At 33.8% G+C, this 13,531-nt stretch overlaps 1 protein-coding gene across 1 annotated transcript in view; it reads left to right on the top strand.

Moving 5' to 3' along the window:
• Positions 1-13,531, top strand: part of vav3 (vav guanine nucleotide exchange factor 3) — a 68,258-nt gene that overhangs the window by 12,293 nt on the left and 42,434 nt on the right. Inside the window, exon 2 of the mRNA XM_016498912.1 lies at positions 1,520-1,636. Within this exon, the coding sequence (XP_016354398.1) occupies positions 1,520-1,636 (117 nt within the window). The remainder of the gene's footprint in view (positions 1-1,519; positions 1,637-13,531) is intronic.

Below are 13,531 nucleotides of genomic sequence, written 5' to 3'. Positions count from 1 at the left end.
ACACACACACACACACACACACACACACACACACACACACACATATATATTACAATGTTGGACAAGTTAACAGATGTGGTTTATATCTGTGATTTTTATTTTTATTTTTAATTTTGATTGGTTTAATTGTTGTTGGTTATTGGTTTAATCATATTTTAAGCAGTACTGAACAATAACAATATTGCTATCGTAATGCAAAATAATACTGCCTTAATTTCACTACCATTACTGACTTTCATTCAAAAGACCACAAGGAGTCAAATCTTTAGTATGATTCAGTGTATTATGGTTTTTTGATAGCTTGCAGTTACCGTGGAGTTTTGTGGTCGAACAGCATGATCTGCTGATGAGATTCGGATCTAGAGTTCTGATAAAGTATCAGTTTGTAGCAGCTGTGGTCATGAGTCAACACAGGTGTCTGTTTAATATGACAGCTTGTGTTGGAGACTCATCTCATTTCACTCTATAAATGAATGCGTTTGGATGTTCGCCAGTCTTTTGCTGTTTGGGAAACTCATTAGTCATGATTCAAAGCAAGTATTGCATGAAATAAGAATGGAAAATTAAATTTAAAAAAGCTTGATGCTGGCTTGTCTGCATTTAGTCTGGATTTCCAATATGTTTTTTAGTTATAGTTCTCATATGCCTTCATGTTTAATTGAATTTGAGAATGTTTAAAAATAATAAGTCATACTATTTTGTAGAATTATATGAATTATATTGCATTATATAATCAGTGTTATATACTAATGAGTGACTTCTATTTTGGAAAGGTGATTTTTAAAGTGAATTTTTGTGAGGAATTTTTCCTTTCTCTCGGAATATAAAGAATGTAGCAGTTTTGCTCATTTCAAACCTGTCTTCTCAAAACTCAAGTGAGGTCCCTTCCTGTTCTTTATGTTATTTAAAGTAATTATTATTTTGATTATGACAATTATGTTTGATTATTGAAATAATTGCTAGGATGGGGAAAATCAGATAAAGATCCAGTTTTAATTAAAACTTGTATGTTAATATAGTGTGAATGATATACTGAATGACTTTATCATGGCAATCTAACAAAAATATTATTTGAAGATGATACATTTTTATGAATATTTAAAATTTTTTACATGCTCATATATGATACACATCATACATATCATACATGTTCATACATTGTCATTTACATGCCCATGAAAAAAATATTTAAACAGAAAATAATTTTTAAAAATTATGGCAGTTTTGGTGTAAAAAAATCTAATAATTTTTAAAAATTATTTTCTGTTTAAATATTTTTTTTTCATGAGCATGTAAATGACAATGTATGAACTTTATATGAGCATGTAAAAATGTAAAACATTCATAAAAATGTATCATCTTCAAATAATATTTTTATTAGATTGTTTATAATTATTTTTAAATAAATCATCAAATGTTGTGAATGCAGATGATACCTCAGTATGAATATTAGTAATAAAACTAGTTTAAATTTTAAATATGCTTCTTTAATATAAAATATGCCTTTATTTCTGTCTAGTTTCTCTGCTTGAAGAACATCAGGACATTTTTGCATGCCTGCTCAGAGATATTCGGCATGAAGAAGAGCGAGCTGTTTGAGGCTTTCGATTTGTTTGACGTTCGAGATTTCGGAAAGGTAAGAAAAGATTTCACTTTCAACTCTCTTATTTGAAATGCTTTCTTTTTGAATTCATCCCATAATCCACTGACATACAGTATTCACTTGTTCGGTTTGCAAGCATCATCTAACTGGTGTAATTTGAATTGTTCTTGTGCCACAGTCATCCGTCAGAGTTTATGGTGTGTCAGTCACAGATATGGTAGTGTGTTGAGTTTCCTGACATTAGCCTGTGAGCTGGCTGTGTTATTTGTGGTGTTGTGTCTCAGTTGATTATGTTCAGAGATGCTGAGCTCTTTGTTGGCTATCTGCTTTAATAAAGTCTCAGTGTCTGGGTCTTATCCTGCTGGTAATTTAATTTGATCAGTGGAGGAGGGGCAGCGCAGGAGAAGTGGCCGCCCTCAAATTAGTTACTGATTGTATGCGGTCATATGTGTGTTTAGAAAGTGAAACCGTGTCTGTTTTTAACTTGGAATTGTGTATTAGTGAGCATATTGACCCAGGCAGATGTTTTGCCCCAGGCCTGGTGCTGCACTGATCAATACAGTCAAGAGCCCCTAAACCCCAACGGGTGTCCTAATGCAAAATGAGTTCTGAGTGTTGTGTGATGCCGTGAGAGATTGTGTAATATTCCTCCCTAGGGAGGCAAACAAATAAACAGCAAGCCATCAGTTTTACTGTAGCAGGTTTTGATGTGGCTCTTGTAAAAGAAAATGGAAAAAGACAGAATTATCCTATATTTAATATTATCTCATATTTTATAACTGTGCACAAAAACATTATTATAATAGTATTATAATATATTTGTATTTAGGGATTTTTGGGAAATTTGTGCATATATGTACCAATTAGAACTAAATTAGCACTATATATAATAACATATATATATATATATATATATATATTTATATATATAACAACAGTCAAGTACATATATAGAGTATATACGTAATTTTTTTAATTATATTGTATTTTATATTAATTTAACAAACTATTACATAATGTATAATTAATTATTTACATAATGTAAACTTTTTACATATTTACATATTATATTTTTACATATGAAGAGTTTAGATGCAAAAGTGAATGAGCATTTTTATCAGGCTCCTATATTTATGTTCAGTTATTTCACTTTAATTGCATAGAAAAGGACCTATACATTGTCATTAGATGAAAATTACTGAACCTAAATATAGCAGCCTGATAAAAAATACTAATTTTAGACGAAAATTTCAGATGGCACTTCATATACTTGTATATGTTCAATTTAATTCATGCTTGCTGCACCATAAAATGCCACTCCTGCTGTGTCCGGACTCAGTGCAGACTGCTAATGCAGCGACAAAATCGACCATTTGAGTGAACTGTTACACATTTTAGGTGTTATCCTAGTATGCTTTAAAAATAGATGTGGCTTCATTGTGAAACTAAACGTGCTTCCTATAAGCTTTTTGCAAAGCTGAAGTTAGCACTAATGTGTATTTTGGCAAAGAAATGTTGTGTCTTTTTTGTGCATTGAAAGGGCTCATGTGCCCTTGACCCTTCTCTTATATAAAGTGCAGAGTTTAGTCGGTTTGACACTATAGTTCACTGTCAGACATGTATTAGAGCTCATGTCATGTGATTTGTCCACAGATGCCTGCTGTACATGCATCTGTTGATTCTCTTATCTCAAACAGTCTCTGTGTATGTATTTATAAGCACAGAAGGGAGAAAGTCTTCATACACACATTTAGACACGGAGATACACTCAGTCCTCTGTAGAACGCGCAGAGAAGACATCACCAATTTTTTCCACACGACTGGCAAAACATCTGTTTCATTCATCTGACACTCGCTACGGGCAACTCTGCCAACACTTGTTTTATCACAATGTTCTGGAAGGAATTTTAAAGTTTGAAATAAAGTAACAGATATAGTATGTCACAAAATTAATTTCTAATTTTTTTAAAGGTTAAAAAATACATACATTTATTAGTTAATTGAACTGAATGAAAATGGATTTTTTTTCATGAAATGTATTTGTAAATGTATAAATGTAATTAAATTCATTAAAATACACACTGTATGAAATAAAATAAATATATATTTAAAATAGGCTTTTTTTTGTGTTTAGTGCATTTTAAATATTGTGGATGCAAATGGTACTGTCTATATGTTATATGTTATACTGGTCTATATGTTTACAGCCACAGTGGCAGCTTAACTAAATGAATCCATTCATAGACCTCCACCTTTCTTATTCATCCATCTAATCAATCGCTTCCTGTCTCATCCATTTATCTGATGCTTCTTATCCTCCAATCAGAGCAGAAACTTAATAACTCTTTGCTGAATGGTTAATTAGGATGTATTATTTCACTTATATGAAATGGATGTGTTATAAGTTAAGTACTATTTAGCAAGTACCTTTCATGGAAAGTCCCCCTGGAGCATCATTTTATTTTTTTTTACATTATGTGTGTATATATATATATATATATATATATTCAGTTTTTCCTTTTAATTTTAGTTTAACTTTTAATACATTTAAATTTCATGTTTTTGTATTTTTTATATTGTCCTTTTTTTAATTACTATTTAGGTTTACTTTATTTTTATTTCAGTTTTAGTTTTAGCTTCAGATTTATTTTTTATTGATTTCTAGTTAGCAATTTTAGTGCTTCAGCTTAAACTTATTTTAATTAGTTGCTAATGTGACATTTATAAAGTTTAAGTTTTTCATCAAATATTTATGTTTTAAATATTTCAGCTTTATTTCAGTTAATGTGACTTTAAACAATTATTTGCAGTTTTAGTTAACAATAATAACCCTGCAATGCAAACCATGTTGACTACAACTATTTAGCTGCTACCCCTAATTTAGCTCAGAAATGTTAGAAAGTTAGGATTTGTTTCATGAATGAAATAATTTGGACTCTATTAGATTTTTAGGCACTTACATTTGATGTCATAACTGAGAATTTGCTTACATCATTACACTAACATCATGCCATATCCCATGATGTTATTGATGCATCAGTCATGTGATCCCATCATCAGCACTTATGTTCTATTCTTAGCCACAAGCTGCTGACAAACCAATGGAAATAAGTTCAAATGTGACATATTAGGTATTTGCTTCTGCATTTTAGTGCACAGGCTGACTTGGCATGTTAGACCCATTGAATACAGATGGGTGAAGTTCTCCTAAATTTCAGTTAGTTCAGGAAACTTGAGAAACAGGAAACAGAATTTCCTAAGGAATTGTGTCGAAACAGTCACCAGGTCATCTCATGGCTTCTTATAAATGTTGTTGCTTATAAACTGACACTGTTACTGAGGTGAAGATGGATCATATAGCACCATAAATGATCAGATCTGTGAGTTTTTACAAATGTCAAGTGCCCGTGGGCTTTGAAGGAGATAGAGGAAGATCAGAAGACCAGAAAATCACTCAGAGAGAGTGCAGAAAGAGACAAAGCGCAGAGCATCTGTCCTGCTATTGGATTTCCATGGTTAAATATATCACTGCCACTAAGGAGAAAGATCAATATCAATAGATCAAAATCAATAGCTGCGCTCACATTGCCAGCTTGTCTCTCTCTTATTTGTCTCTGTCTTTATTACTTTTTATTATTATATGGACACTGAATGCACAATTAAGCCTATATATACAAGCATACAAACGTGTGTGGGATGAAGTGCCCTTCAAGGCTCTTGTTTATGAGCGTATGTGGCGTTTATCGAGCATCGAGTGACAAGGTTTTTAATTTTGGATTTCAGGGCGAATATTTTATTCAGTACTAATGAGTGTCAAAAAATAGTTCTGTCTAATTGAAATTGACTAATTCAGTTTGTGCTTATCAGAGTATCATGATAGCTTAGCAACATATGCTAACATCAGACTGTATTGGAAACAAGTGCAGGTGTTAGCAGGTGTTAGACAGCCCATGTAATCTCACCACAGGATGTAAGATGTGTTACGCTGAATGATGGTACCCAGGAAGCAGTTCAGGCCTGAGGGGTATAATGTCGGGATGTGTCAGAGCTCTTTGAGAGGAACAGCATCTGACATCTGCTGTTAGTAAAGAGTATGCAGTGATGTGAAGTGCTGGGCTCTCCGAATGAGAACACACCACACACACAGACACTATATGAGGAGGTGTGTGTCAAGTGCTCTGATTCTCCTCGATAATCTTTAGAAAGATACGCATTGACGATCTCCACACTCTAGCTAAACTATGCCAAGGAGAGCCAATTCTAGCAGCACAGATTCTGTTGTATTGGGAGCCCATAGGGAATACATGAAAGTGCAACCGAATTCAGAAATATGTGGAAACAAAAATCAAAAGTGCAAACACATACACACACACACACACACACACACACACACACACACGTGTGTTTGCACTTTTAATATACAAATCTATGTACATATCTACTGCATACATAAAAAAAAACTAATTGCAAAACATTTTTTTAATTTAATTAATTAATTAATTAATTAATTAAATTATTTAAAGTTTATTACTTAGGCTTAGAGTATTCAAAAAAGAAAAAAGAAGAAAAAAGCTTTTTAAAAAAACAGGAAACTGATGTCACTGCTTGATAATTCATATCAACTGCCCATGTGTTTCTAAGTGTATTTGTTGTAAGTAGCAAATATTGTGCACATTCCTATAAATGCATATATGCATGTATATATTTATATATGTACCAGTGTGCATATTTATGTGTGCAGAAGATTTAAATGACATGAGTCCACAAATACATGCGGTGGTTTCTTTCATCTGGCCTCTGGCAGAAGCTGATCTCCTGGTTGTGTGGCTGTCTCTCTGTCTGTCTGTGTCTCTGTCTGCTTGGCTGTCTCACCCCAGTCACAGAGTCACATGCCCTCGAGCAGAGAGCTGTAAACTGCTGGAAAGCATTCGCACTTCCTCTTTCCTGACTCGTCAACCTCTTATTACATGGCGTTCCCTGAAGGTTGAGTTGCGAGCTTACTCATGCTTCCTGTGGTGGACTCCTGGGGCCCCATGATGGAGGGGGAAGGGTGTGTGTTTAAATGCCAAACCCTTCCTGAGACTCTTTAACACATCTACTGTACTGTCACTAGGTGAAAATGGCTCTTGAAAAATGAGACTAGATTGCTGTCACACTACCTTTAATGTAATGAAGACATATGTTTCACCTAATATTTCTCTATTCTATATGGAAGCCCGTTTCCGCCACTAAATAAAAAAAGGTAATAGTGATTTTTTGTCTCACAAGTCTGACTGTTGCAATTCTGAGAAAAAGAAGTCAGAACCGCAAGATATAAACAGAGTTGCAAGATTTAAACTCAGAATTCTGACTTTTTTCCTCACAATTCAGAGTTTACATACGAGTTTATAATTCACAATAATTTTTTTCACCATAGAATAAAAAATATAAAAAGTAATTGTGACTTTTTATCTTACAATTCTGGCTTTTTTCTCAGAATTACGAGTTTACGTCCTGCAATTCTGACTTTTTTTCTGAGAACTCAGTTTCAGTTTCTCAGTTTACATCTCTTAATTCTGTTTTTTCCCCCGCCATGGAATAAGAAAAAGTTAATTTTTGATCTCACAATTATGACTTTTTTACTCAATTTCTGAGAAAATACATCAGGATTGTGGCAAATTATACTTCAAGAAGAACATCTTAATTAATGTTCCTGAAACTCCTGAAAATCAGAACCACTGCTAAAGCTGCTTGCTTTCAATGTTTCTGACTGAGAAGATAAAAGGCAGGTGTGTGTTTTGGAGTGCAGAGTTCCTTGCTGTGGTCAGCGCTATTATAGATGGGGCTTTTTTTGCAGAGCACATCTAACGCTCACGTCATAACCGCTGAGGGTCCTATGTAGAGATTTTGCAAACATCAAACACTTTGTACCACCTTAGTGTCCTATTTACACATCATGTTCAAGCTGCATATCTCTTCAAAGTGGGCTGCAAAGACTGATTTTTTTTCAGTCTGTAGTGGGCGCTTGGTACGAAAACACAAAAGCCGAATCGTGCTTGGAGCCGTCATGAGCTGTTTGATCCTTGCAAGCATAGCATTGCCAGGCTTTATACTGAAGCTGTCATTTTTAAAGCCAATTAGAGATATTTTTGTTTGCAGAGATTTTTCTTTTCCAGCGCACCCCGAGCCATCTGTTTGGATCCCATCAGCTCCAGTGAAGCACAAAGCTGTGTGCTTTAGAAAAGATGTTCTCCCAAGGCCTTTCAAAGAGTTCTCCAGTAAAACTTTCATGAGGGCCTAAAGCACTCGACTGAAATGCAGCCAGAAACAGATCTTTTAGGAACTATTTTGAGTCCACAGAACGTGGATGACAATACACATACACACAATATTTTAGCATAACTTCATCATAAATTGACTTCATAACTTCATCAGTCATTGAATCATTCATTCAAATGGTTTGTTTAAAAATGCTGATACATTCAGGAGTGAAACAAGTCACTGAATCATTTACTCAACCGAACCAGTTTATTTGTTCAAAAACGCTGATTCATTCAGGGTGAATCATTTACTCAAAACAGACAAATATAGTGTGTAAAATATAAGTTTGTCAATTTTAACTTCTTATTGAACTGTTGTTTAAAACGAATATCACACTCACCATCATGTTGTTTTTCAGCGATTCTGCCACATGCATGTGATATTGCTTAATAAAGCCTTGAAAACATTTCGTTTAAGGGCTCCAAATATTGATATAAACTCAACGGATTACCTTTGCGGACATTTCCTTCAACCCTAGAACACAAAATGCAATGTATAATTCAAAATACACTTAAAACAAATGTGAAAAATAAATACGGATACATATTTTTACTGACTTTTCTTAGAGTGCGTAGCTGTCAGTCAACAATGGACCAGTAATGCAGGGTTCATGCTGTCTGAAGAAATTTAGAACTAATGTGTGTCACGTTCATTGAAAGCACAGTGATGTCATCAACGTAGAAGCGAACACATGACAGGTTATACGCCACTCTTTTGATTCCATCTCGTCATCAGGTGACATTCAGTTGAAATTCCACTTGCTTTGCATATTTTAAATAACGTTCCTATTTTTGTCGAAGCTGAAGAATGCTGGCTCTCAGGGCATAGGAGGACTAATCCTCTCGGATGTGTGGGCAGTGTGTGAGTGTGGGAGAAGCTGTGTGCTTTCTTCACGGTTGAGGAATTACAGAGGAGTCACAGTTGGTTGTGAAACACTGAGAAATACTGTTGCTAAGTTATTTTCATATTGTGATAAAGATCTTGAGCTCATGAAGTTTCCTATTATAACCAACATGTGCTGTCTGATAGAACACGCTGTTTAAACCTGATTCACATTACACGAAAATGCTAATTTTTCATAAAAAGAAGTACAGCAAATGAGCTGAGATCATTATGTTGGTCATAATAGCAGCTGTTTCCTCTCAAGTGGGATCCACCTGGCTCAGATCAGTGTTAGCGTTGGGGTTTTCAGCGAAATATTACTCAGGACTTGTTGGGAATATGTTTTCACATGAGCACGGGTTCTGTCTGTGCAGTGTTGTTTTCACCTCCTAGAATATTGGCGTAGAGATTAGGATGAACATGCCAAAAATTGTGCTATTGCAAACACAGTCATAAAGGCCAGAAAGTCAATTTAATTCTGTTCGTGAAGTTGGTTTTTGTCCAGCTAAGGAATTGATCTGCAGATGTTCAGATGAACTGTTGGGAATTGAATCAGTGTGAAAAAGCCAAAAAATAACCGTTTTTATTTCTTCTGTGAAACAAAAAGTTATATAATATGATGAATCTTAAAGGAATAGTTCACCCAAAAATGAAAATTTGCTGAAAATGTACACACTACATCCAAGATGTAGATGAGTTTATTTATCAGAAAAGATTTGGAGAAATGTAGTATTATCACTTGCTCATCAGTGGATCCTCTGCAGTGAGTGGGTGTCAGAATTAGTGTCTGAACAGCTGATGAAAACATCACAGTAACATCCAAACATCCACTCCATCAGTTAATGAAGTGGAAATTCAATTAAGTGTCTTAATGATGAGTTTGTTTATTACAAACATGCATATTGTGATGTTTTTATTGGCTGTTTCGACTCTCAATCTGACGGCACCCATTCACTGCAGAGGATCCATTGGTGAGTAAGTGATGCAATGCTACATTTCTCAAAATCTGAACAACTCTGACCTGATCGTTGAGTCAGAAAGTTGGTGTTAATGTTATATCTACTTTATTATTCCATTAGATGAGTGTTTTTGTTGAAATCACATACATTTTCTAGGAATCGAATGGGAGCTTGAAACAGGCTTCGGGGGCTGTGGACAACAAGCACTGAAGAAAACTGACTCTCTGTTTATGGCAAGAAGATCTATAAATGGACTTAAACAAATGAGTGCTTTTAAATATGCAAATGACTGCTGTTAATTTTCAGTCATCACAGATCCCTCATTCTGGCTGGTCATGTCATTCCTCATGTTAAAACATCTGTAAGTGTATTCTGCTTTCACTTGCTATGGTTTTATTTATAAGGCAGTGATGTACTGTCTCTGAGCTCTGCTTTAATTACGGTACAACCATGAAAGCACAGATGAGTAAAATGAATAATTAATCTGCATAAAAATGGAAAAAAATTGTAACTGGATTAAAAATTAATTTCATTGTCATGTTATATATCACCTTGACAGTCACAGGACCCATGAAACAGCTTCCATACAAGTGTCAGTCAGCGGTCCTCTGAGATCTCTGGATGGCATTATATTGAGCTCCAGTGATCCATAATCACTGATCTGGAATCTAAAAGTAAGGAACGCTTCAAGAACGTGACTTCAGGAAAACCGCAAAGAGGGAGACATAAGAGAGTGGATATAAAATCTGTGAGCCATAATGGTCTCTTAGTTGAGTCTGTATGAAAAAATACTTGTCTGCTTTTAGACAGAGACACAGAAATAGACCACAAAGGCTGCTGGGGGACTTTAACATCTGATTGAGGCTCATAATTAAACATTCACTCTTACTGAATGTAAAAGTACAGTACAGTGTTATTATGGAGAATATAATCAGGGAATAGAGATGTTTTACAGCACCATTTTTTTTTTTTTACAATTAAATTGATGTAGGCTTTTGAGACTAGTTTTAAATATTTACAGTATGTAAACTTTCTCTGTGGCCTGTGTTTTATGAGAAAGACAGAATGTGAAATGGCTGAAGCATTTGGCACAATATAAACAAGCATAGACGTTTAAGTCTGAAATAAATAAATAAATCATGCATTAAAATCACAATGCATTATTTCATGCATGACTTTATTCTGAATCAGAATGCAGTGAGCATGTTATTGGTTATTGGTTGAGGAATGATTGTTGGACTGGATGAAAACAGATGTGTTGTCTTGTAATAATGTAAATGCAGAAACTGGTTGTGGTAGATATCGACGAGGAAAACTGAAACATTCTGGCAGGTAAGTCCTGAGGACTGGAGTTGAGAAACATTGGTTTAAAGCTTTTGTAAAATCACAATCATTGCAAAACCTTCATTTCTGGAGGAGAATAAAGCTCTGATTCTGTTGACTTTAGACATGATACGTATATTTAGGTTATGCATTTGAGTAGATAAAATATAAACTTTTAGAAGGCTGAGGTGACATGCTATTACTGCACTTTAAACTATGCAATATCATTTTACTATTTTTTTTTTGTATACTATTTATGCAATTTTTGATATTAAATGAGAGATTACATGGAATATTTATACTTCCTGTTTAATTTGTCACACATAAGGACCTGAAATAGTGAAGACTTAAAGATATTTAACATTTATTTTTATGCATTAGGCAAATGTGCATTCAAACTATACACAGTGTAAGGCCCTATGATTTCCACAATGTGGAAAATGCATAGGGAATTGTGGATAAAAATCTCATTGAAATTGGAATTTTGGATGGGTAAATCAAAAGTAGCACTGGACAATAGTCAAATCGCGTTATGGACTATTTAGATATGAGGTCTGCATTTCTCTGTGTGAATGAATGGCTCGGTTTAATCTGCTTAATTTGAAGAGATTAATTAAATTGTTAATGTTTCATGTCTTCATTTGATTACCACCGTTTTTGATAATAAATTTGTATTAAATCATAAATACAGAAAATGTCATAATTTAAATGAATTATACATGCTTTTTGATTATGTCCATCACATTGATTTAGTCCTGAAATATTAAAATGGAAATAAAGGAATGCAGAAAAATTACATTTGAAAAAAAACGGAATTTGGAAAAAAAATCAGTTAAAAATTTTAATTCTCATCTCTTTTAATTAGCTGGCTGTAGAGTCCAAGAGTGATTCAAAAATTATACACATGCAAATGCATTCTGTAAATGAGTAATAATAAAACTACACAGAGTACCACAAAATACTGTAAACAGGATCCAGAGTGAATGATACTTTTAGTCTTTTATTTATTGCAAATATACTGTATCCGTTTTGCTGTATATTAATTGTCTCACTCTTCTGTTGTACTGAACAACTGGACATGACTAGAACTAAAGCATCCAAATTTCCCTCCCACTGCCTGTTTCACACTCACTCAGATCCCCATGTGTGGATGCTTCTTATGCTTTACATAGCTTTAAGTAGGAGTCAGAACTTTTCTAATATTTGCATATTAATTGGCTGTCCAGTAAATATGAAAGTGTTTGTACCTGTGCATCTGTGCGTGTCTGTGTGTGCACCTGCACTTTTGCAAGTGTACTTGAATGGATCTTTCCAGTGACCTTATGTGGACTGTTGGAGATGATATGGGTGACACTTTTCAATGGTGTATTTGCTTTTAAAATGACCTAGCATGAAAAATCTAGTTTTAAACATAGCTTTGTTGCTAGAAAATAAGCCACTCAAATCAAACTGTGTTTAGACATGTCCCAAATAATGTCTTAATATAATATTTAGTTTAACCCTCTAATGTTGACAGTCCACATTTTCTAAAGATTAAGCACCTCCTTTCACTGACTAGAGGCTGACATATTTGTTTTAATCAGATGGTGTTTATAGACATCAGTAATTTTAAATCTCCCTGGACCTGGTGCCTGTGATTCAACAGCGGAGACTGCGGTTCCTTGAAGTGTGTTAATTATTTGTACTTCAACTTGCAGCCCACTTAGTTTAACTGACGTCAGGAAATCTGGCATTGTGAGGCAGATTTTCCACTGACTGTCCATCTGATTTGTATGTTCACAATGCCTGATGATGCATGCATTTAAATAAAAAATGGGGAGGAAAACAATTTAATATTAAGAGACAATTTTAGGACTTCAATGGTGAATACTGCTACTGACTAAACATATTTTTGTCTAATGACTGCTAAACGGTATAATAGATTATTGACCCAGTTTCATGTTGTCTCTTTTTTCTCATGCACTATAGTCATTTCTCTAATCAATATTTCATGTCCATTTATTAAGCAAGTAGCCTGTACACATCAGTTCATACATTCTCATCTTCCTTTAATATTTAATTTAAACATTTTTTGGACTTAAAACATTATGTGTGTGTAAAAAAATTAAAAATACATTTTTAACAATTTTTCATCATTATATTATATTATATTATATTATATTATATTATATTATATTATATTATATTATATTATATTATATTATTCAATTTTAAGACCCAAAAATGCTAAATAGGTTTTGATATTAACTTGTTTGTTTTCAAAGAAATCATGATCTGGTTCAGTCTGAATAAAAAGACTGATAAAAATTTTTTTTTTAATTTCTCTGTTCTCATGAAATCTTTGTGTTGAATTATAAATAGGAGAAAAGCCACAATGTTTTTTTAAGAATATAAAACCAGACTTCAACAGACTTCACTTAGCACACGTAAGAGTCATACCGACATCTTATTTCAGTCACTCCAG

This window comes from Sinocyclocheilus anshuiensis, unplaced genomic scaffold, assembly GCF_001515605.1.
Source record: "Sinocyclocheilus anshuiensis isolate Anshui unplaced genomic scaffold, SAMN03320099.WGS_v1.1 scaffold886, whole genome shotgun sequence".
Taxonomy (NCBI): domain Eukaryota; kingdom Metazoa; phylum Chordata; class Actinopteri; order Cypriniformes; family Cyprinidae; genus Sinocyclocheilus; species Sinocyclocheilus anshuiensis.
The sequence above is the reverse complement of the archived record's forward strand: the minus strand, read 5'-3'. Positions and strand labels throughout refer to the sequence as shown.